The 23,916-nt window shown below is 51.5% G+C and overlaps 1 protein-coding gene across 7 annotated transcripts in view; it reads right to left on the bottom strand.

Moving 5' to 3' along the window:
• Positions 1–15,976, bottom strand: part of TCOF1 (treacle ribosome biogenesis factor 1) — a 39,469-nt gene extending 23,493 nt beyond the window's left edge. For 6 of the 7 annotated variants that reach the window (XM_055325102.1, XM_055325103.1, XM_055325104.1 and 3 more), the window contains exons 1-11: positions 15,496–15,976; positions 13,018–13,073; positions 10,002–10,150; positions 6,131–6,204; positions 5,197–5,383; positions 4,517–4,587; positions 2,598–2,828; positions 1,183–1,392; positions 745–966; positions 417–581; positions 73–255 (exon numbers count right to left, since the gene is read on the bottom strand). In XM_055325102.1, the coding sequence (XP_055181077.1) occupies positions 73–255; positions 417–581; positions 745–966; positions 1,183–1,392; positions 2,598–2,828; positions 4,517–4,587; positions 5,197–5,383; positions 6,131–6,204; positions 10,002–10,150; positions 13,018–13,073; positions 15,496–15,603 (1,656 nt within the window). In that variant the 5' untranslated portion in view covers positions 15,604–15,976. The remainder of the gene's footprint in view (positions 1–72; positions 256–416; positions 582–744; positions 967–1,182; positions 1,393–2,597; positions 2,829–4,516; positions 4,588–5,196; positions 5,384–6,130; positions 6,205–10,001; positions 10,151–13,017; positions 13,074–15,495) is intronic. The other variant, XM_055325105.1, reaches the window with a different exon arrangement.
• Between the last annotated feature and the right edge of the window lie 7,940 nt (positions 15,977–23,916).

Here is a 23,916-nt window from a genome sequence, read left to right as displayed (position 1 = left end):
CTGGGGAGCTGAGTGGTGGGGGTGGTTCAGGTAGGGCTGCACAGCTGCACAGTGGCCCCTCCTGGGCCCCACCTGGACTGGAGCTATGGCTGCAGGCGCCTCCTCTTCACTCTCTGACTCCTCCTCACTACTCTCCGAGTCATCCTTGGACATCTCGGCCTTGGTCTGGGTGGCTGCAGGCCCGGCCTTCTGAGGGGGCCCCTTGGCAGGACCCGAGGCAGCTCTGACCTGGGGGATTTTCCCAGAAGACTTTGCCTGCAGTGAGACACACGGGATCAGGGAAGGAGCATGGCTGTGTGCAGAGACACAAGAAACCGAGAGGGCAAGCAGAATCAGTGCAGGTGTGTATAGGTGCGTGTGTGGGAGAGTGCTACCAACACTGAGGAGGAGAAGAGCCTTCTAGACAGGAGCCTCACCTGGGCTGGCGCTGCCCCCTCGCTGTCTGATTCCTCCTCGCTGCTGCTCTCTGAGTCCTCCTCCTGTTTTCCTACTGGGGTGGCTGCAGGCCCTGCCTTCTGAGGGGGCCCCTTGACAGGACCCGAGGCAGTTCTGACCTGGGAGTTTTGCCCTGAGGGCTTTGCCTGGGAATAACAAAATACAGGATCAGGGCAGGGGCCCATAGGGGACTGTTTGCGAGGGGAGACAGGAGGTGAGGGAGGCAAATGCAGGGCATGGGGCCCAGGTGTGGAGGGGGAGGACAAGCCAACAGATGGGTCCTCTGAGCAGGGGCACCTGCAGCCTCACCTGAACAGGGCTCCTGGTTGGGGGTACAGCTGTTGGTGCCTCTTCCTCGCTGTCAGACTCCTCGGTGCTACTGTCTGGGTCTTCCTCCCCCGCCCCCTTCTTAGCCTGGCCGGCTGCAGGCCCTACCTTGCTGGGGGGCACTGGAGGGACCCCTTTCCTAGGGGACTCCTTGGCAGAAGCTGAGGCAGCTTTGACCTGGGGTGTCTTCCCTGAAGGCTTCACCTGGAAGGAGATAAATGGAATCAGGGAAGGGAGCCCAGAGGGTGGACATGAGGAGACACAAGAATCCAGACAGGGCAAAGGATGCCACACGTACCACGGGTGAGAAGGGGCAGAGCTTTGAGCATGTACAGGGCTCGTGCAGGGGGCAGAACAGGTCTCAGAAGGCCTTCTGGGGAGGGGCCCGGGCTGCATGCACTCTCCCTCCCCGGGCCTCACCTGAAGTGGGGTCTTGGCAGCTGGTGGCTCCTCCTCGCTGTTGGAGTCCTCCTCACTGCTATCTGAGTCCTCCTTTGGCTTCCCTGTCTTGGCCTGGGCAGCCGAAGGCCCTGCCTTCCCAGGGGGAGCTGGAGTGGCCCCTTTCCCAGGGGTCCCCTTGACAGGACCCGAGGCAGCTTTGGCCTGGACAATTTTCTCTGAGGCCTTCACCTAGTAAAGAGAAAGGGTGGTTTGTTCCTCTTCTCCTCACCCTCTGGTGGTGCCTTTAGGACAAAGCCAAGGCCTTGTTGGGGCCCATAAGATGTCCCTGGTTCTCCCCTCACTCTCTGACTTGACTGGTGCTCAGGCCTGGCCTATCAGCTTCACCCTCTCACTCCAGGGGCCTTTGCAGCCCTGCCCATCTCACTTGGCTACCACTGCCTCCTCCTCTGGGTCTGAGACAGACACCAGTTCATTTGGCAGTGCTCCCTGATGCCCCTGCGCTCCTCCCCAAGTCACCCATAGGCAGGGGTCAAAACCTCCCCGGGCTGGCCTTCCTCGTCAGCAGGATAGCTCTGTGAGCACAGGCACCCGGTCCAGCTTGGCCCACTGCTGTATCCTGTGTGACAACCCCCCCACCCCACCCCCTGCCACATCAGGGCTTTGGCACTTGCTGTGCTCCCTACCGGAATGACTTTCATCCAAATGTCCATGTAGCACATGCCCCCCCCACCCCCTTTCAGGTGCTTGATGTCTCTGTAAGGCCTTCCCTGAGCACTTAATTTTAATTGCCATTTCTAGAGCCCACGCCACTTAACCTTCCTCTTTAACACCCAGCAAAACAAACCATATTTATTGTACCTCCCCCCCTGACCCCCCGCAGTCTCCCCTGGCCAGCTCAGGATTGTGGGGCCTTTCCCCACCGAGGTCTGATGCTTCCTCCTCCTGGCTCTCCCACCCCAACAGCCTCCTAACCCCCTGCTTTCCCTTCACATGTGCCTAGAGCCCTGGCCACCTGCCCAGGGGAGGGCATCCCAGCAGATGGAAATGAACAGGATTCCTGTTAGCTAACAAGGCATGAGTTGGCCTGAGAAGCCAGAGGACCAGGCAATTAAAACTGAAGTCCCTTCACTATAAGATCAGCTGGTCACATCCTATTCATAAGACAGGGAAACTGAGGTCCATGGGAGTTACTGACAGAGTAGGGTGCAGGATCACCCTGTGAGAAGCAGCCCGTCTAGGAGAATTTCCACGGCTGGCTGAGGCAAACCCAGCTGCCAGTGCTGTTTAACTCACGCCCCCAGCTCCCACTTCCCAAACCCCAAGGTGAGTCTGTATCTGGCAGAAGAGATGCTCATCACGTAGCCATTTGGCTGGCCCCCAGGGGCCAGGGGAGTCCCGGGGACACCAAGGGGTAGCCCGGCCCCAGGCCTCACCTGGTGGGGTGGTTCCGCGGGGGCCCCATCCTCACTCTCAGACTCCTCCTCACTGCTCTCTGAGTCTTCTTCTGGCTTCTTGGCCTTGCTGGCTGGGGTCAGAGCACCCCCTCTGCCTTGGGGTGTCGCATCCCCTGCCTTCCCAGGGGTTGGGACTGCCCCTCTCCCTACAGAGTCCTTGGCAGGGGCTGGTGAGGCTTTGACCTGGGGTGGTTTTACTGAAGGTTTCACCTGGAACCAGAAAATGCAATTAGGGAAAAATGAATGATCTTTGATGAGGGCAGGAGAGGCTTCATGGTTTACAAAGTCCTTTCCTAGTGTCATCCAGATTCTCAACTCCCTGAGGCAGATGCTGTCTTTATACTTTTCTAGAAAAGGACAAGAGGCTCAGGGAGGTTAAGCCACTCAAGACCAGCATTAAGGGAAAAGTCATGACTAGAACCCACATCTGTGTAGCCTTGGGGACACAACCCTCAAAAACTATGCTCCTCAGCCACCTAGTACACAGAGTCCAGTCTTTCTCAACTGGGAGCCTCACCCCCTCCGCCCCTTCAACAACAGTATCTGATTAGGACGGTCATCCCAAGGACCGAGAGGCCAGGATTTGAATTCCAGTCTTAACCAAGAGCCTTCTTGGCACATTCCTTTCCTTTATGGGCTCTTTCTTAGACTTCTAAAATTCTGACATTTCCAGGACAGGCAGTGCCCTACCCTTACCTTCATCAGATTTCACCTGACCCTGCGTTCCTGGGGCAGCCATCTCCCCAATCACAAACTCCTCACTGCTGTTAGGGCTCTGTGCTGGCCCCTGACCCACCACGGCTGTGTGTTTGACTGCTGGCTTTCTGGAGTGGCCCCCTTTCCCTCGGCAGGGCTAGGAGGGATGGGCGCCCGGGGCACCCTCATGGCTATATCCTGGTGGGGTGAAACGTGGGGAATGGCCTGGGGTAGACAGGAGTAAGGTCTCCATCTTCACAGTTACTGGGTGAGACAGGAGGCAAGGGAGAAGTACTCTGGGCACCATATAAAGCCACCCCTGAATCCTCCTGGCCCTCCCTCCACACACCTTTCTATTTCTAGGAGGCCTGGCACCCGCCACCAGCTGCATCAATAGTCTTACTATACCTTCTTTCTGCCCTGTTGTCCAACCTCGGCCACGATCAGCCATCTTTCTCAAACACAGATCAGGCCCTCTTGCCTCCCTAAAACCTTGAAATGGCTTCTCGCAGACGCTAGAATAAAACCCAGTGCCTCCTGGTGGTCCTTACGGTCCCAACAGCAGAACATGGCCCCTGCCTGTGATCTCCTCTGCACTGCAGACAAACTCCTGTGGGACCCCTCCACGTCCCCACGGCCACGGGAAACACGCACTCCCACCTGCCACTACACTCCCAAGGCCTGGGCACACATTAAGGGAGGACTCCCTGGCCACAGTTCAGGGAAGAGAGGAGGCCCCAGCCCAACACCTGACCATCTCTGACCATATGCCTAGGCCTGGCATTGACCAACAGGCCCAGAACCCCTCACCCAACTTACCCTGACCACACGGCAGGATGGCGACCCTCCTGCATCTGGGCCTTGGCTTGTGTAGCTCCTCCCACTTAAACACTCTTCCCTCAGACCCCTTCCTGGTGAGTCCTCTGTGCACCAAGGCCTCCCAGTGCTGCCTCTCCCAAAAAGCCTTCCCTTGTCTCACAGACACAATGGTGTCTCTCTCTGCCAACCTTAGACCTTTTTCATGCCCGAGGTGCCACGAGCAGCATCTGGCTCTGCTCTGCAGGCCTCAGCCTTTCCAGCTCCCAGTGCCCCTGAAACACTTGCTGAATTGATTTGGCCACGCTGGCGTGCAAAGCCCTGGCCAGGCGTCTGGGAGGGTTAAAGGTTTGCAGAGGGCAGCTCCTGAGGATGGTGGCAATTACCTCCACATCGGTCTCATCACTGGAGCTGGAGGTCTCGCTGGAGCTATCGGCCTGGTTGGCTGATGCCATTCCTAAGGGAGGAAGAGGGAGAGGACTGAGCGCCTATCCTTCAGACTCCCCTCGCCAGCACTCCGCCACGCCAGCAAATGAGAGGCAGGTGTTGTGTTCTCGCCTCTCCCATGCAGCGTTTCAGTTCCACCTTTCCTGAAGCCCCACAGCTGAGGCGCATGCCACTCGTATCCCTGTGTTCCCACACAAGTCTCTGTGGCCCTGGGAAGGGTTATAATAGGTGTTAGCACACACAAGCCAGCATCTGATGGCTCAGAGATCTTCCTCCATCATCACACTGAGGCAGGCAGGGCAAACGCCTGTTTGACATGAGAAACTGAGGCAAACCCAGGCCTCTCAGTTTCATCTTAGCCGCCACAGTGGGCCTGTACCCACCTGCGCACAATAAACTAGAAAATGATCCATCATCATCCAGGTTGCTCCAATTTCCCTGGCAAAGCCTGACATGTCCCTGCAGCAGACCCTCCCTCAATAAGGCACGGGGCTCTTACTGCCATGGAGACAAACTTCTAAATTCCAGAATGTCCCAGAGCTGGATAAAGCAGTGCCCGAAGCTTGCCTCCCCAGCCCAAACTCAGGGGGCTGGGCGTCTAGAGGTCAGGGCTGCTCACCAGGCTTGGCTGTGGTTCCGAGTGCCGGGACACTGCCCTCTTCCTCAGTTTCCGAGACCAGGATGGTATTTGCCGAGGGCCCTGCAGACTTGCTGGGTGATCTCCCAGACAGAATGTGGGCTACTGCCTTGCCAGAGGCCGGATGTGGTGTGGAGTTGACCATCTTGCTGGCTTTGTTGGTCTTTGCCTACAAAGAAGAGTGACAGACACACTGGGTACGGCTGGCTTAGCAATGAGCATACACCTCTTCCCAGCCGTGCAGAGTTGGGGCAAATTACCTCCCTCGGTCTGCTTCTTCATCTTTAAGATGGGACTGACAGTGGTACCTGCCCTCACAGAGGCAGGGAGAAAGCCTAATTACAGTTCCTGGGATACAGCAGTCACTTGTTAAGCGGTAACCAGCAGTCTGCTGTGGTTCCTATCACTACTTCTCATGGCTGCTAGCGTGCCAGACGGCTCAGGGACGCGTCCTTTTTGTGTCTGTAACAGTGCTTTATGGACTACCAGCAAATGGTATTCCACTCTCTAAGTGGTTTCAGTCTAGAAAATGATCTTTGAGCTTTCAGAACCACAGGTGTCTTAGTGCTGTGGTGCCCCCACTGCCTCCCACAGTGCTTGGAAAATAACTGGATCAGTAAAAAGTTGGCTGAACAGGCCAATGCAGGGATGATGGGAGTGGGGGGATGGGAGGGAGCTATTACAGATGCATATTGTGTCCAGGGGTCCAGAGCAGTGGGCAGTGTCCCCATCTTATGGAAAAGGAAACTGAGGCCCAGAGAGGTAAAGAGACACTCTAGGATCACACAACTGGTGATAAAGGCTAACATCTGAATCCATGTTGGGCAATTACCCACAACCCTATCCTTCTCTGACACAGGGGACTGTCCCCCTATGGGGCAATTCACTCCCATAGGCCAGAGCTGGTCCTACTCACCATGCCCTTTTCTTTTGTGCTTGATGGCAAAACCGGTCCTGGAACTGAGGAGTTGGTAGATGCTAGTCTTGGGGCTGCAAGATAGGAACATCCATGGGATGAGGCAGATGAGCTTTTTCTCATTTAAGAACAGCCAACAGGTCTCAGCTCACCTAACAGTGCAATTGGAATGGCTGCCTGGTCCTGGCATGAGGACGTGAGGCTGAGCCCAGACTCACGGAAAAGAGCTGGGGAGGTTGGAGGTGGGAGTGGGAGTGATGGAGGCAGGAGCCACATCCAGAAGGAGCGAGAGAGCTGGGCAACACAACAGCCATGGGTCCATATCCCCCATGGAGTCCTGAGACGCGGAAGCCCCACGAGAAAAAAGGGCTGGCTCACAGTTGGGCTGCATACCACTCGATGGCATGGCACGACTTCAGGGCGGGCCACCACACCACAGCCCAAGGGCCACCTAGCAGGACAGGGACAGTGGCAGGCCAGCCAGCCCCGAGACCACAGAGAAAGCTGCTCAGGATGTCAACAGTTTCTAGTGGAAAGGCAGCTGAACCATGGAACTGGGAACTAGTTAGATGTTGAGACCTAGATTCCTGGTGCTCTTACATCAGGAGGTACTGTCCCCCCAGACCTCAGACCAGGCAATATTTCTAGGGTATGCTGTGAACCAGAGAGGACACTGAGGAGATGAACTGCATGGTCTAACTCTCTTCCTGGCATTTAATTCCATCTCCTTCTCTCTTTAATTTTAGACACATTTGTAAGTAGAAGTACAGTGAACCATACAGCCCCAGCCATTACCAACTTGTGGCCAATGTGATGTCGAGCAGCCTCTCTGGCACCCTTCCTCATCAAGGAGGACTCTGAAGAAAACGCCAGCCATTGTACCACGCTGCCCACAAATATTTCCCCATGCTTCTCTTGACAGGGACTCTTTTAAAAAGGATAATTCTGATCCCATTAGCACAGGGAAAATTCATTAAATACAAATTCATTAGCATCAAACGTCGGTCAGTATAAAATTGGCCAAGCTTTATGTTACATAGTGCCTAGATAGGGGCTTGTGCACATATGCATGGCTGTAAGCAGAGATGCAAAGGGAGGTTTCAAAGCTACCTGCCAGGATATATTAAAGGGGCGGGGGAAAGGGAACCAGGATAGTAGGATAGAAAACCTCTCATTTTTTTCCCACATGCTTTCGTATTGGTTCAAAGTGAACTTGTTTTGCATTTATAATTTTAAAAGATAAAGAAAGCATCAGAAAAGACCCTGAATAGCAAGGGGAATATTAAAAAAGAAAACCAGAGCTGGGGGCATCACAATGCCAGATTTCAGGTTGTTCTACAAAGCTGTGGTCATCAAGACAGTGTGGTACTGGCACAAAAACACATATAGATCAATGGAACAGAATAGAGAACCCAGAAGTGGACCCTGAACTTTATGGTCAACTAATATACGATAAAGGAGGAAAGACGATCCACTGGAAGACAGTCTCTTCAATAAATGGTGCTGGGAAAATTGGACATCCACATGCAGAAGAATGAAACTGGACCACTCTCTTGCACCATACACAAAGATAAACTCAAAATAGATGAAAGATCTGTTAGACAAGAATCCATCAGAATCCTAGAGAAGAACACAGGCAACACCCTTTTAGAACTAGGCCACAGCAACTTCTTGCAAGATGCATCCATAAAGGCAAGAGAAACAAAAGCAAAAATAAATTATTGGGACTTAATCAGGATAAAAAGCTTCTGCACAGCAAAAGAAACAGTCAACAAAACTCAAAGACAACCTACAGAATGGGAGAAGATATTTGCAAATGACCTATCAGATAAAGAGCTAATATCTAAGATCTATAAAGACCTTATTAAACTCAACAGCAAAGAAACAAACGATCCAATCCTGAAATGGGCAAAAGACATGAACAGAAATTTCACAAAGGAAGATACAGACACAGCCAACAAGCACATGAGAAAATGCTCCACATCCCTTGCTATCAGGGAAATACAAATCAAAACCACAATGAGATACCACCTCGCACCAGTGAGAATGGGGAAAATTAACAAGGCAGGAAACAACAAATGTTGGAGAAGATGCGGAGAAAAGGGAACCCTCCTGCACTGTTGGTGGGAATGTGAACTGGTGCAGCCACTCTGGAAAACTGTGTGGAGGTTCCTCAAAGAGTTAAAAATAGACCTGCCCTACGACCCAGCAATTGCACTGTTAGGGATTTACCCCAAAGATACAGATGCAATGAAACGCGGGGACACCTGCACCCCGATGTTTCTAGCAGCCATGTCCACAATAGCCAAACTGTGGAAGGAGCCTCAGTGTCCTTGAAAGATGAATGGATAAAGAAGATGTGGTCTATGTATACAATAGAATATTCCTCAGCCATTAGAAACGACGAACACCCACCATTTGCTTTGACGTGGATGGAACTGGAGGGTATTATGCTGAGTGAATAAGTCAGTCGGAGAAGGACAAACATTATATGGTCTCATTCATTTGGGGAATATAAAAATTAGTAAAAGGGAATAAAGGGGAAAGGAGAGAAAATGAGTGAAAATATCAGTGAGGGTGACAAAAACATGAGAGACACCTAACTCTGGGAAACAAACAAGGGGTAGTGGAAAGGAAGGTGGGCGGGGGATTGGGGTGACTGGGTGATGGGCACTGAGGGGGGCACTTGGCGGGATGAGCACTGGGTGTTATATATGTTGGCAAATTCAACTCCAATAAAAAAATAAAATTAAAAAAATTAAAAAATAAATAAAGATTAAGATAGAAGATATACGTTCAATATGATTTTGAATTTTTTAAAAAACGTGTCCAGAAAAAAAAAATGCCCAGGAAAAATAAATGGAAGAATAATTTGCCAAATCGTAGGTGGCAAGAATATGGGTAATTTTTTCCTGCCTTTTTAACCAGTAATTTTCATATACCCTCTAATGAATAGCCTATGATGAATCCTGTATTTCTTTCACAATCAGAAAATAGGTTTAAAAACCAAGAAATTGGGATCCCTGGGTGGCGCAGCGGTTTAGCGCCTGCCTTTGGCCCAGGGCGCGATCCTGGAGACCGGGGATCGAGTCCCACGTCGGGCTCCCGGTGCATGGAGCCTGCTTCTCTCTCTGCCTCTCTCTCTCTCCCTGTGTGACTATCATAAATAAATAAAAATTAAAAAAAAAAAAAAAAAAACCAAGAAATTACCTTCTATGTAAGTAAAGCCCAGTAACCTTGCAGAGAAAAAGGACGATTCCACTGTGGAGTTACAACTATGTTGGTTGAAGCACAAACTGTCTTGAGGAATTGGGGAGAAGGGGCTGCAGAGGCCTCACGGGGTCACCCCTGCCAAAGCTCTGAAACCAGAGCCCCTGGGGACACCTTGCCTGTGCTAACTCCAAAACAACAGGAAGAGCAGCCCCTCTTCCAGCAGCCCAGAGGCCAAACAGAAGAGGTGCCTGCTAGCTGTCCTCTGAGATCCTTCCAGCAGATCTTCTACAAATGTGGGCCTCTTTCCATCTTTATCAGAAGCATCCAGGGGCTTATAACAACATAGCTATTGTACCCCAAATCAGACTGTAAGGGCCCAGCTCTGTTCTTGTTCGCCACCAGAATTCCAGTACCTGGGACACAATGTTTGGCACAAGAAAGGGCTCAACTAAATACTGCAAAAGGTATGTGAGACGCTTCCAATCTCCTCTCTGAAAGCTCCTGGTCCTCCCAGGGCTCACTGGAGGAGAAGCTGGAGGTGGACTCTCCCCCTGGAAAGATCCAATATCTGAAAGCCTGCTCCCCAGAGCTGCAGGGCCCTAGGCTGAGCACTGCCCCCCACACCAACAAAGCCTCCCCCAGCATGCAGGACTCTTACTGGTTTTGGTGGCTTCAGCTTCTGTCTCCTCTTCCTCCTCCTCCTCTTCTGAGCTCTCTGAGCTGCTAATGGGGTCTGACACTCGGGTCTTCTTAGCCAGCAGTGCTGCATCCTCCTCTGCCTTCCGCTTCTGGCCAACCTCTGAGGTTCTGCAGGACGAGGGTGACTGGCTATACCAACCAGGTGGCAAGGGCACCTCCAGGAGATTTAAAAAGAAAGACACCCACCTCCTCCCTCAAAGGAAGTATGCATACAGAATTCGAAAACACGGTGTAATATATTTGTATTCTGCATCTTCACCCATTTCATAAACTATTTTTATAACTATTAGTCTTCAAAATAATCAAAAAGGGTTGATAATATTATATAATGACAGTGGCTAACAATCACTGAGTGGGAATGTGCCAGCACCTGTAGGCTGCTCATAAGAGCCACCCAGGCTCCCCCTTCTCCAGAACTTGCAGCACCTGCAGTGCCCTCTTTCTGGAAGACTCTCCTTAGGTCCTTTGGTGCTTCAGGCCTCAGCACCAATACAGCCTCCTCAAAGGCCCTTCCCCTGCCCCCCAACATTCTCTGCCCTGCCATCCTGTTTCATTTTCTGCAGAGCACTTTTCTCTCTCTTGTTATTCTACTTACTTCCTGCCTGACTCCCCCACCACGTGGTCAAACCTAGCAGAGGAGGGGAGCGGTGCTGGCAGGAACCTCTGCTGGCTTACTATGTATCTTCAGCCTGTAGCAGACATCTCAAGAAACTATCAACTAAGTGACTTGTGCTCAGGGTCAGAGTAAGTTTGGGGCATGGGCAGGAGAAGCACTCAGCTGGTTGAGCAAGTACCATCCCTTTGACCTCACCCTCCCACCCTGAGGTGGTGTCACGGTCTCTGCCCCATGTTCCCCAGCTGGGATAGATACACTCTGCTATAGTTTGGGATGTGGATCCCTCATTCCCAGGAAGGCTACTTTGTTGAGACTCCTCTGAAAACGAAGTTTCACTTATTACACATCAATTCATCCTGCCCCTCTCCTCCCAACAGAATGTAAGTTTCACAAGGGCAGGGATTTTTCTCTGGTTAGTTCCAGGTATATCAAGAACAATTCTGGCTCACAGTAGCTGCTGCTCAATAAATTTTGGGGGGCGGCACGGCGGTAGGGAGGATGCCTCCAATGGTCAGGTTTAGCACCTTATTTACTATTCCTATCTTTGTCTTACAGATGAAGACATAGATTCAAGGAAGCCAAGTTTGCCCAAAGTCATACAGCTAGCCCCTGGGTTTGAACTTTGCTGGGAACCATTAGGCTAGGCTGCCTCTAGTGGGTGTGTGAGGTCCTCTTCCATTCAGTCCCCCTCATCCACAGAAGGGACCAGTGACAAGGAAGGACTCACTGGAGTGGTTCTCTAGGGAAGGAAGTACTGTAATATCCAGACACCTGGGCATGCTGAAGAGGGTGAGGGAGAGGGAGTGCGGGCATGTACTGTGCTCTTAGCCGCAGAGGACAGCAAGAACTGATTGCTGACAGGGCCCTCACAGACCTTAGCTCCCACCGGAAGCTGGGATCTCTTGCACACCATTCTTGCCTTTACTTACACAACTCTGAGGACAGAGAACCGTAGCCTACCTCCTTCTTGGATACCTTCTATTCAGAAGCTGCAACCCATCTCCCTAAAGCGGTACCTCTGGGTCCCACTTCAGTCTCTCAGAGCCCCGGAGAATACCCCACTCCCTTTGTCCTCAGAAATGCACAGACACATCACCTGTCCCTTTGCCTGTCTTCTTGTCAATCCTGGACAATTCAGGATTTTCTAATCATTCCTCATGGGACATGACAGCAAGTCCTTCACTCCACTCCCCTGGTTGACTATGGTCAGGCCAATTCACAGAGAGAATGATTATCCCCTCCCTCCGTCTCAAACCATTCCTCTGTTGACAGGTCCTTGGATTATCCCCCCTTTCCTTGTTTCTGCATGTTTCACAGACATTTCACACTCAACATTCCTCCCTTTCCCTCCATCTTTCCCTCTAAATTGGGTTGGCTTCCTGCGCCATGCTCAGGCCCACATTCCATGCAGGTGCACAAGCCAGGCACCAGGAGTCAACAAGACTGCCCCTCCAGACCATCCACAGCTCCTGGTCTCGTCCCCTAATATTCCTGGAATCCACTGTCTGTCTCTCTACCCCTCTGTTATTCCTGTCTCAAGCCCCATCAGCTCTTGCCTGGATGATGGTGTCCACAGCCCCAACCAGCCACGCCATCCTGCAGAGTGATCTCACCCGTCTCTACTTCACCCTTTCATGGCTCCCACTGGTTTTGGGGCAGACACAACTTCTCACCATGGATGATGAGGCCTTGCCTGGGATGGGCCCTGCCAACCGTCCAACCTCCTCTATCCTGTGGCTGCAGCTACAGGTCTCTACACCGGCAATTTCCCCTGCCAGGTCTGCTCCACCTTCATCTCCAGACCTATTGCCTCGTTCACTCCCCCATTCTCTGCAGCCCTTAAATCAAAGGTCACCACAGGGAAACCTCCCCTAAACCCCCAAACCTCCCCCTAAAGCCGAAATGAGGCTTGGCTAACCTGTTTATGGGATTTGTCACTGGGTCCTTTTTCATAATCTTCACTACCATTTTAACTTTACATTTATTTGTTTCAATCTTTGATGCATGCCTACTTCCCTGACTCCAATGTCAGATCTAGGAGAGAAGGAACCATGTCTGTCTCACTCAGGACAGTATCTCCATACTTAAAATAGGACCTGGCACTTACTGGGTAGGTACTCAACAGATGTTTGGTGACTGAATGATTAACAAGCCACTGAAAAGCTGGGGTCCTTACTAGCAGTGATCACACCTCTCTCACTATCAGACACCCATACCTGTGACCTGGCTTCTCAGGAGCGATACTAGTGTCCACAGTGGGCTATGCAGCCAGACTGTAGACCAGATTAGCATCCTAGCTTCTTTCAAGCTGATGGTTTGGGGTATCCCTATTCCACTCTTTCAGACCCGCCAGACTTACTGTTGCCAGTGAGTATAGATGTCCATAAGGGTCACAGGCTGAGTCAGGAAACTTTTCTGCGGAGAAGCAAAAAGAAAGCAGCAATTAACCCCCTAGGACAATACAGGTCCTCCTTGGGCCCAATTCTCCATGACCTCATGGGAGGCTTTTTGCTCTGAGAAATAGGCCTGCTTGGCCATGTTAGTACCACTCAAACCTTCCAGAGACAAGGAGGGTAAGTACTTCCAGATAAAACCTTTTAAGATAACATGTTTGGGAGAGGGACCTCTGGGAGACTGGAGTTCGAATGTTCCAGGCCAGCAGCCCCCAACTTCCCTGGTGCTCTCCACACTTAGAGGCCACAAGACAGGGCTCTTTTCACCCCTGACCTCTCAAGTCTTTTACAGGCCAGGTGGGGCGATCTTCCCAGGGTCGTACAAACCACAGCCCAGACATCCAAGGCACCCAGGAGGCACGACCACAATCCATTAATCCACTGGGAAGAGACTAGAACCAAATGGTGCCAGTTTCTTGGTAGAAGCAGAGGGAACCAGGTGGAATCCAGCCCGGTGGAGCCGAGGCCAGATGACCCACTCTGTAAATGTCAAGAACCCAGGGTGTCGAGTGCCCCAGGGAGGTTGAGCGAGCAGTGTGAGGTGAGGGCAGCATCTGAGAATCTGAGATCTGGGCAGAATGGCCAAGAGGGTGCATATGGAGTCAGGCAGAGTTCCTCTGTTAACTGGCTGGGCTGATCTCTTCACCTCTTCAAACTTCAGGCTCCTTTATAATATGGGGATAAGAGGAGCACCCGCCTAGTAGGAAGCTATCAGGCCTGAACGAGATATTCTAGCCAGCGCGCTGCACATGAGCTGATAATACAGATTCCAATCGCCAATTTCACTCTGCTCTGCCCCAGACACACCTGCCTCCTCACTGTCCTTCAAATGTGTCAGGCCACCGACCCCATCAGGGCTTGCTACTCTCTCTGTCTGGAATGCTCTCCTGGTAACTACATGGCTCGCTCCCTCAATTCCTTCAGGTGGTCTCTGCCTTCTCAGAGGTGAAAGTTCAGGTGAAATGTCAGGCCTTCAATGGGGCTTCCCCATCCTCCTATTTATAACTGAACCCTGATATTCTTTATCCTCCTTGCCTGCCTTATTTTTATAGCTAACACCTAAGATCACCTGACACACTCTATCATTAACTTTCTTCTTCTTCTTCTTCTTTTTTTAATATTTGTTCATTTACTCCTGCTACAGTACAAGTTCCATGAGGACAGGATACAGGATACTTTTGCCTAGACAAATGCCCCAAAGAAGATGGGTACTATCTCTTGCCCCACTTACCTGTTAAGTGATCTAAATGGAGTAAGAAAGCAATCAAGGTTGAGAGGGTGGAGAAAAGCTTGGATAATAACATCTTAGGGCCCATCGCCCTTTAGGGAGATTCTGGGAGCCACGCATCAGGACCAGACCCCACACCACAGCCAAAGGGATGACTAATCAGGTCAATATCCACTTTGCCAGCTTAAAACCCTCCAGTGGCTTACCACTACTCCTCAGATGAAGACCCAACTAACTACAGTAGGGCTCCAGCCAGGTCCCCACCCGCTCTGTCACCGTGTACTCCACACTTCAGCCACAATGGACTTTCCAGAGGCCACTACAAATGCAACAAGTTGCCTCCGACCTCAGGGCATTTGCACTTCTGCCCGGAATATCCACTTGCCTTCTCTTAGGTCTCAAATCAGCATCCACATCCCCAGGAAAGCAACGCTGGGTATCCCTGACGTGGGCAATTCGCCATCCCTGTCTTATCACCCTATGCTTCTCATTTTTGGCACCTAACGTGTTAAGTGTACAGTTACTTTTGTGATTCTTTGATCTGTGCCCACCTCCCCTACTAGATTCAAGACTGTAGACCCCGGGAGGGCTGGGGTCCTGCTCCGCCTTCTATCACCAGCACCCTGAGCGCCAGAGACAGCTGCGGAAAAAAAACGAAGCAGGCAATGACTCCACCACAAGCTCGCATCCCAGAGCTGTCTACCTCGGTTCCGGAGGGATGAGGGCCTGAGCTTCAGCTCCATTAGGGGCCACTGGCCCCTCCTCTTGGCGCTCCCTTTCGCCTCCTCACCCTTCCCTGGGGTGCGATCTCGCAATCCACCCCTCCGACAATCGGCGACCCTCCAGCCCACCCGCCGTCCGGGGCCGAGCTGAGCCACGTGGCCGGGACTTGGGAAACTTTAAACCGCCGCTACCAGGAAGCGGGTGGAGGTAAGGGGCGCGGGAGTTACAAAGCCCTGCGCGTCGGATCTCACACCCCGGCCCGCCCACTGCAGGGCTGGGGAAACTGAGGCCCAGGACCGGGAGCCACAGGGCGGCAGAGGCTGCGGCTCCTTGAGTACCCCCGGCCGCCCCCCGGGGCGCCGCAGGGTCGGGCGCTGGGCGCTCTCCAGCCCTTCCTGCACGCGGCCCGAGCACACGGCCCGCGCACGCTTACCTGGCCGCTCTGCTCCTTCACTTCCCGCGCCGCGCGCACATAGCCCGCCCGCAGTAAGTGCTGGTAGATCAGGGGAAGGAGCTCCCGGCGCTTCCTGGCCTCGGCCATGCCGGCGAAGCTGGGCCTGTCCGCTCACCTGCACGCCCCCCTCGGTCCCCGCCCGCCACTTCCCTCGTGCCCTTGGACCTCGCGCGCCCCACTTCCGGCTCCTCTTTCTCCCGCGCCGCGCGGCGCGCCGGGAAATGTAGTCTTAGCGCCTGGAGCGGCCGGCCCCGCCCCGGCGGACGAAAGGGGCGGAGGCTTGGCGAGCAACAAGGCTTCCCATTGGCGGGGGAGGGCGTGGTCCCGCCGGTCCCGCCTCCCGGCCCAGAGGGGAAGGACTCCCTCTTAAACCCTCCAGATTGGCTCACCGCAGGGATTTGGCCTCCTTGTTCGCTGTGACGGCCGCGATAGGGTTTTACTCATCTCTGAACATCTTTTTTTTTTTTTTTTTAAAGATTTTATTTTATTTTTTTTAGATTTTTATTTATTTATGATAGTCACAGAGAGAGAGAGAGAGAGAGAGAGAGGCAGAGACACAGGCAGAGGGAGAAGCAGGCTCCATGCACCGGGAGCCCGACGTGGGATTCGATCCCGGGTCTCCAGGATCGCGCCCTGGGCCAAAGGCAGGCGCCAAACCGCTGCGCCACCCAGGGATCCCTCATCTCTGAACATCTTAATCTGCATTTCTCTCGGGGCCGGAACTTCCAGTCACCCACTCATTTATTCACTTCCCATAGTTTTTACGATCCCTGACTATTTGTCATTATCCATTTACTGCATGAATCGTTTCTGAGCACCATACCTTGGGCTACTGCTCACCTGGAATGGAGAGATAAAAGGATGGATAAGAAATGGTGGCTACCCTCAAAGCTCACAGGGAGATCTGGTAACCAAGCAACTGTGGTTCAATGCCTTGCGCGCATTGTCGAGGACTGGCACAGCCTAGGGAGCACAGAGGAGGGGCACCTAACCCCAAAGAGGCATCTCATCTGAGGCTTAAAGATGGAGTAGGAATTTCTAGGTGCAGAAGAGAGGACTGGAATTCCAGGCAGAGGGCACTGCCTGTATATAGACGGGAGAAATCGCCCTGGCATAGGCTGGGAAGCCCAAACATAGAACCCAGTCTGTGTTGGTGGGCTGTAGTTGTGGGTAAGAGGCGATGAGTAAGGACAAGGAGGATGGAGAAGTAAACAGGCCCTACAGCACCCTCTCCTGCTAGGCAGAGCTTGCACTTTGTTCCAAGGGTGATAGATAATCTCTGACTGGTTTTATGGGGGAGGGTGCCCCGGGTTTGTGTTTTTAAGAGATTGCTATCATCAGAATGTGGAGGATGGATTTGTGGAGAACAAAACTAGATGTGAGGCTGTTGTACTCGTCAAGGGGAGGTTGGCAGGGAGAGGGTGAGGTAGGCTGGGAAATATTTGAATCAGCTCTTTTTAACTTCATGAACCCATTGAGAAACTGAAGACAGCATGAACCACCTAGACTTTGCTGTAGACAATTTTGAATGTGACATAACATTTTCAAACCAGTCTTAGGACATGGATAAGCACATAATTGAATCACCTAGAGTTAAGAACTCCTTCTCCAGGAAGAAACAGGGATAGGACCAGGTGACCAAAGGCAGTGAGGAAGAAAGAGGGAGGAGACTAACCTGCGTTTAGCCATTGAGTAAAATATTTATTCAGTACCTACTATTGGGATGAAGTAGTCTCCACCCCAACAGAGTTTAGAGTTTGAAGGAAGAGACACTTGCTAAACAGTGTAGGAAGTTACAAATTGTTACAAATAGTGCATACACGCAGAGAGGAAAAGCATTGAGTTTTCTTGTGGAACAGTAAATATTGTGCGGAGTCACACAGCTAGGGTTCAAATTCTGACTTTGCTTCTTGTTAACTAGGGAACTTTGGGTAAGTTACATAACTTCTCTGTGCCTCAGCTTCCTCATCTGTAAAATAGAGATCATTGTAATATCTACCTCACAGGGTTGTCATGAAGAGTAACTGAGTTCTAAGCAGAAGAGCGTCTAACAATAGTGCTGTGCCTATATATATGCTAGCCATTATTGTGAAAGCACTTAACAGGAAGGAGGTATCTATCCTTTCTTGGGGGTTGGGGAAGGATTCTCCGAGGAAGTGATATTTGCAAGGAAATCCGAACTATGTGTGGATGAGGAATGGCTGGGTGGAAGGTGTGGGAAGACCCCCGGGGTAGAGAGAAGAACCCATGCAAGAGAAAAGAGGTGAGAAAAGGCCTTGGTAGCAGGGTGTAGAGGAAAAGCAGGGGGATTGAGGAAGGTGGAAGGTGGACACAGGCAAATTCCATGTTAAGAATCTTTCTTTTCGGGGATCCCTGGGTGGCGCAGCGGTTTGGCGCCTGCCTTTGGCCCAGGGCGCGATCCTGGAGACCCGGGATCGAATCCCACATCGGGCTCCCGGTGCATGGAGCCTGCTTCTCCCTCTGCCTATGTCTCTGCGCCTCTCTCTCTCTCCCTCTGTGACTATCATAAATAAATAAAAAAAATTTTAAAAAAAAAAAGAATCTTTCTTTTCATCTTAAGTATGATAGGAAGCCACTGACAGTGTAGGCCCACGAAGGACAGGATAGATTTTTCATTTTAATGTGACCTGTGTGAATGCCCAGTGGAGAGTGGAATAGGGTACATATGTGTATGTGCCGGAAGACAAGTTAGGGTTAGGAGTGCAGGCAGGCATCCAGGCAGAATTTAATAGGGCGATACTGGTGGCAGCAGAGGTGGAGAGTGGTGGAAGATCCCAGAGTCATCAGGAAGTAAAGTCATCATAGAGATGTGTTGGAATGGAGGGCAAGGCAGAGGGAGTGTCATCGGATGGACTGCAAAGTTTCTGTGCAGCCTGGCAGGCAGCCACTTTCCCTGAGAAAGGGGAGACTGGAGAGGACTGGGGTGGGGGCAGAGCAGGGAGAAGGTGACAAGGGGGAGCGGGCATGAAAAGCACAAGTTCCACTCTAGCCAGGTGGAGTTTGGAATGCCTTTGAGACATAGAGTACAGATGTCGGGTAGGCACTTGGGAGCCTGGGTTTAGACCCACAAGAAGGTGGGAAGTTGTCAGAAGAGAGATGATAACTGAGGCTGTGGCTGAGGGCCAGGTTGCCCAAGGAGCAGAACACGGACAGAGGAGAGAAGGTGGCCCAGGAGGGAGCCCTGAGGTGTACCCCCAGGGTAGGGCTGCACAGACAAGGATGTGCCTGCAAAGGCCAAGAAGGAGCAAACAGAGAGGTAGGAAAAAACCCAGGAGGGTGGGTGTAGGGAAGGAAGGCAAGGGAAAAGTTTCAGGAAAGTGGGTCAAGCCCATGGGGAATGGTCTAAGAAGTCAGATGGGATGAGGATGGAACCGTGAGCTTTGTTTTAATGACAGCTGTGGCAATTGTTGATGGTTTTAGGGAGTGCTACTTCTTGGAGTGACGGAGAAGCTCAGGTGGCGGTGGTCTAATGAGTGGAGGGGTAAGGGAGGCAGTGAGTCTTTTGAGAAGTTTCTGTATGAAGGGGAGAAGAGAGACAATGTGACAGGGTCAGTGTGTGTGTCGGAGGAGGTGTGTTATAAGGTGCAAGAGAGCTGGGTTTGTTTAAAGGCAGATCAAGGGGAGAGAGTTTAATTAGGGGTGTAGGGAATAGGGGAGATAATCAGCAAGTGATGTTCAGGAGCATGTGCAAGAGGGAATGGGATCAGGCATGTGGGTGGAGGGGTTGGTCTCGGAGAGGAGGAGGGATGACTTCTCTAGAACCAAAAGAAGGAACAAAGAGAGGATGGGTGCAGATGTAGATGTAGGTTTGTAGTGGGATGTTAAGGGAGATTTCATCTTGAGCTTCTATTTTTTCTTCAAAGTGGGAGGCAAGGTCCTCTGCTGAGAGCGAGGAAGAGGTGGTGAAGAGTCTGGAGGAAGGAGGAGAATGAGCATTCCGACTTGGGAAGCAAACTTGCCCACAAAATCCCCAGTTGCCTGACAATGTTGACAACCCAGTTGAAGCTGGTGATCGTTAATTTACGTGTGTCCTATCCCATCTCACTGAGAGGTTTCCTCCTTCACAGCTCACCTACTCAGGTGCAGGCAGGGGGAAAGTACTTAGTAGGGTTTATCTAGAGGCCTTGGGTTTTGTCAGATGGGTGAGGAAAAGAGGCACAGGGGTCTAAATGTTGGCAAGAGAGATGCTCAGTCTCTGGGCTCCGGGATCTAGACTGGGCAGGGAGGAAAGTGGAGACAGATGGAGTCTCAATTTTCAGGGAAAAAGCAGAAGCCACCATGGATTGGGCCATGAGGTTGATAACCAGCAGCCTGAGCTGGAAGACAGTTGACAACTCCAAATGATGGCAATGCCTGGGTTCCTGATTGGGTGGCCGGATGGGCCACTGACTGAGATAAGTCAACAGGCTGATGAGCATACAAATATTTGGGTAAATAAAAGCTTCTTTTCACCCCTCCAAAAACTGATTTTCACCCCTTTGGGGCATTATCACCCTCATTGAGAATGAATGCTTTAGTAGGGAATAAATTCCCCTATGGCAGATTTGAGGTTATCTTGTTGGCTGTGTTATCCCTAACCCCAGTCAACAAATATTGGCAAATGCAAGGGTGGTTATAGTCTGTCTCCTGAGGAAGAAAGGAGGGCAGAGCAGATAAGGCACATGTTGTGAGTACAAGCCCAGAAGCAGAAATGTGGAAGCTTCTAGAGGTCAATGGAGAGGGTACTGGGTCATGAGTCTTTGGCTGACCTTGGAGAAAAATGAAGAACCGCTATTAAATTAAAAAACAAAAACAAAACCAGGATGGTCTAATACCTTCTGTCTGGCAACAGGTTGTTTGTTTTTGTTTTGTTCCTAATAAAATTCATTTTAGGCACTTATGCTTTGTCCTTGGCTCCTGGGAGGCTGCCTCTTCTGTGGACAATTTTTTTATTTCCTTGATTTTCTAAATCATACCCTTCACTGAATTGCCTCAGGGCCCAAGCACAAAATTAAAACATTAAACTGATAAAATATAACACGGCAACAATTAAGACAGCAGCAAACAAAACAGTGCATTTAAAAAAAAATTAGCCTCCGAGCATTTTTTTATTTTTTATTTTTTTTTACCAGTTAGAAAAAGATGTCTTTGTTAGTGGTAGAAGGCAGAAGCTTCCAGACCACTCGACTGTGAGTGCCTCTCGGGTAAGCAGCATGACTTAGTCATCTTGAATTCTCAAGCAGGGCACAGTGAGGGCACTCAGGAAATGAGTGAAGGAGGGACTATCAACAGAGGGAAAAGAAGCTAAGCTGGTGGGACGTTATAACCTTCTTTTCCCAGTAGGATGGCTGCTGCACAGAGTGGAAGGTAGCATGATACAGGGGAGAAGCTACTGAGCCAGGAGTCAGGAAACTCCCTTTTTTGGCCAGGCTCTGCTGTGTGACCTTGGGCCAGTCTCTTGACCTCTCTGATCCTCAACATTTCTTCTGGTTGGAGAGGTTGGACAAAGGCCCTTCTGGCATTGGAACTCTCAAGAGAGGGGCCTGTCTGGGAAGGCTGCCTTTGCCCCCAGGACCCAAAGACGGCCCCTTCATCTACTGTAACAATGGGTTCTCCCTGGGCCAAGTCACTTGGGCCAGTAGGTTTCCCACCGCCTCATTCCCTCCCCTGGGATGACAATTTCTTGCTTTCTTTTTTCTTCAATCTCACTGGAGATTTTAAAGATTGACAAAAGGTTTAAAAGTGAATCCTGAAATCATTAGTCAAACGATTCAGGGCTGTATAAAGACAAAGCTGGTCCTTCATGTCATTCACTCCCTGCCCACTTCCCTACCCTCTAACACCCCATCCCTCCACCCCCACCCTCAGCAACCTCTGGGGTCCCATGTCAGGTCCCTTCACATTCTCCCTCCGGGCTCAGACAGACACAGACACCCTGCCATAAGGCTTGAATCCTCCCTTCCCATTTCCCCGTTTTCATCTCTCTTTTCTGCTTTACAAAACGGGATCATATTAAACACACAATTCTGCAACTCGCTTTTTTTTCACCGACTGACATATCAGAGCCATTCCTCCAGAGACTGGGATCTGCTGCAGCCTTTTGAGTAAGAGTGGCAGCTCACCTACTGTGAGCTGGCGCTGCGCTGCGAGGCATACCCACACTTACGGGTTTAGCCCTCAGAGCACCCTATGGAGCACCTTACTGGTTCCCTGCCCTGTTCCTAGAGAAGGAAGGTGAGGTAAGGCCCAGGCCAGGAGCTCTGAGCTAATGGGTGAGGGGCAAGGTTTGGATGGAGGCCAGCTGCCTGCAGGGGGGCGGGGAGGAGGGGGACTCCTGGTGACAGAGTGGGAGACAGCACAGGACAGGTTACTTACTTCTCTTCTGGCTAATACAACAGTGCTGCTCTCAACACCCTGCTAAACACATCCTTACGGACCGGAACTTTAATTTCTGTAGAATGGAATGAAAGTGGGCCAGAGGGGATGCTCTGGTTTATTTTAATAGCTAAAGCAAAATTAACTGCCAAAGGGGTGTAGCGATTCACAACTTCATCAGCATAATTTTCTATTTACGTGGTTTTATTTCTCAGAGCTGGAAGTGTCCTTAGAGAGCATGACGCCTGGCTCTCTCTTCTCACTGATAAGGAAACAGGCCCCCGGGGCAGGAATCAGCTTGGTGAGGTCCCCGTGGGCTCCAGGCAGAGGTAGGCCCTGTCTCGCTTCACGCCTCTCTTCCCTCCAGCTGTGTCTGCCCCACTCTCTCCTCCCCTGTGTTCTCCGGACTGCACTTGGCATCACTTCTCTCTCAGGCCTATCAAATCTCCCCCCTACCCGGGTCAACCACTGACCCTGAGGATGAATCACAGCTTCCTAATAGGCACTCAAGCTTGGCCTTGTCTGGTCACCCTTCAGAGCCAAGTGCGAATACCACCTCTTCAGGGATGGCTTCCCTGACTGAAGGCCTCAGCTTCACACCTTCAGAGGAGGCCCTCTCTTCTGGATGTTCCTCCCAGGAGCCACACTGCGGAAGGGCCCACCAGGAGGGGGCAGTGCACCACCAAAGAAAGGTCTCCCTAAAGGTCAAGGTCACCAGGGTACCCTTGGCCCCATCACAAGCCCTTTGGTGCCCCCCCCATCTCCAGCATGGACACCTGTGGGGATAAGGGGTTCCATCCCCGTGGTATGGCCTGTGGCAGCCCCCCCTCGTCCCCCGTGCCTCAGTCTGCATCTCTGTAAGTGGAGAGGGTTGGACCAGCTCCGTGTTTCTGAAAGCGCAGTGACGCACAGAGTGGCTTCAGGAGATAAATAGATGGACATTTTAAAATGGAAATCTTTATGTATTTATTTTAATGTGTATTCGACAAAAAAATAACTAGCACATCAAACCTGTTATTTCACAGATATTATTGCTTAGAATGGGGCTAAAGTAGACATTCAAGAAAAAAAAGCAGTGAGTCAATGTAAAAGAAAGTAGCAATTAAATAATAGTACAGGTGGTAAGGCGGCCGCGAATGGCTTCCATCGAGAAAACATGGGTCTGCCTTTGACGGATGTTCTAGAACTCTGCGATTTGTGGTGATTCCCTGTCCTTGCCGAGGATGGGGGGCAGGGAGGGAGGCACCACTTCCAGTAGCTCAGCCACTGGGCCTTGGAACAGAGGGGTGGGAATTCAGCAGATGGGCCATGTCCCCCCACCAGACCCTCCTCCACCTGTGGGGGGGTGCAAGTGCCTGCCCCTCCTCCCCGCCTTCTTTCTCAGCTTCCCTGTGGTTACTAAGGAGTGGGAGGCTGAGAGGGGCCGCATTCTGGAAGCTCATCTGCTCCCTCATTCTCACCCAGCACCCTGCTTGGCATCAACTATTCAGGGTGATGATTAACAAAGATACAGGAAGGCACTGGGGGTGGGGAGAGAAAATAAGGCGGCGTGGACAGAGTTCTCTCACATATGTGAATGTCCAACCTGGAATGACTGTCTGATCCCCAAACTTGCCAGTGCATTGGCATCACCTGGCAATTCAAGAGAAATGCACTCCCAGGGCCCCACCTCAGGCAATTGCAATTATTGGGGCCCTGGCCTCAACACTTTCAAAAGCTCGCCAGTTGATTCTGATGCTTCTAGGTTTGGAACCACCACAATGGACCACACATTTTAACTGGCATCCCTGTGGCGAGACCAAGGCTCAGAGAGGGTTGTCGCTTACCCAGAGTCACCCAGCATATCAACAGCAGATGTCCTGATGCCCAGCTCAGTTCTTCCCTCTGAGCATCCCTTGTTGAGTTTCGTCTGTGGTTAGCAGAGAGAACTCCACTGACAAATGTGGTGGGATTTCTTTGAGCCTCCTTTGCGTCTGGGCTTCTCAAGGACTTTCCACAGAAAAGAACATGCTGTTTGAACAGCCA

The sequence above is a fragment of the Nyctereutes procyonoides genome, unplaced genomic scaffold, assembly GCF_905146905.1.
Source record: "Nyctereutes procyonoides isolate TBG_1078 unplaced genomic scaffold, NYPRO_anot_genome, whole genome shotgun sequence".
NCBI classification, from domain to species: domain Eukaryota; kingdom Metazoa; phylum Chordata; class Mammalia; order Carnivora; family Canidae; genus Nyctereutes; species Nyctereutes procyonoides.
The sequence above is the reverse complement of the archived record's forward strand: the minus strand, read 5'-3'. Positions and strand labels throughout refer to the sequence as shown.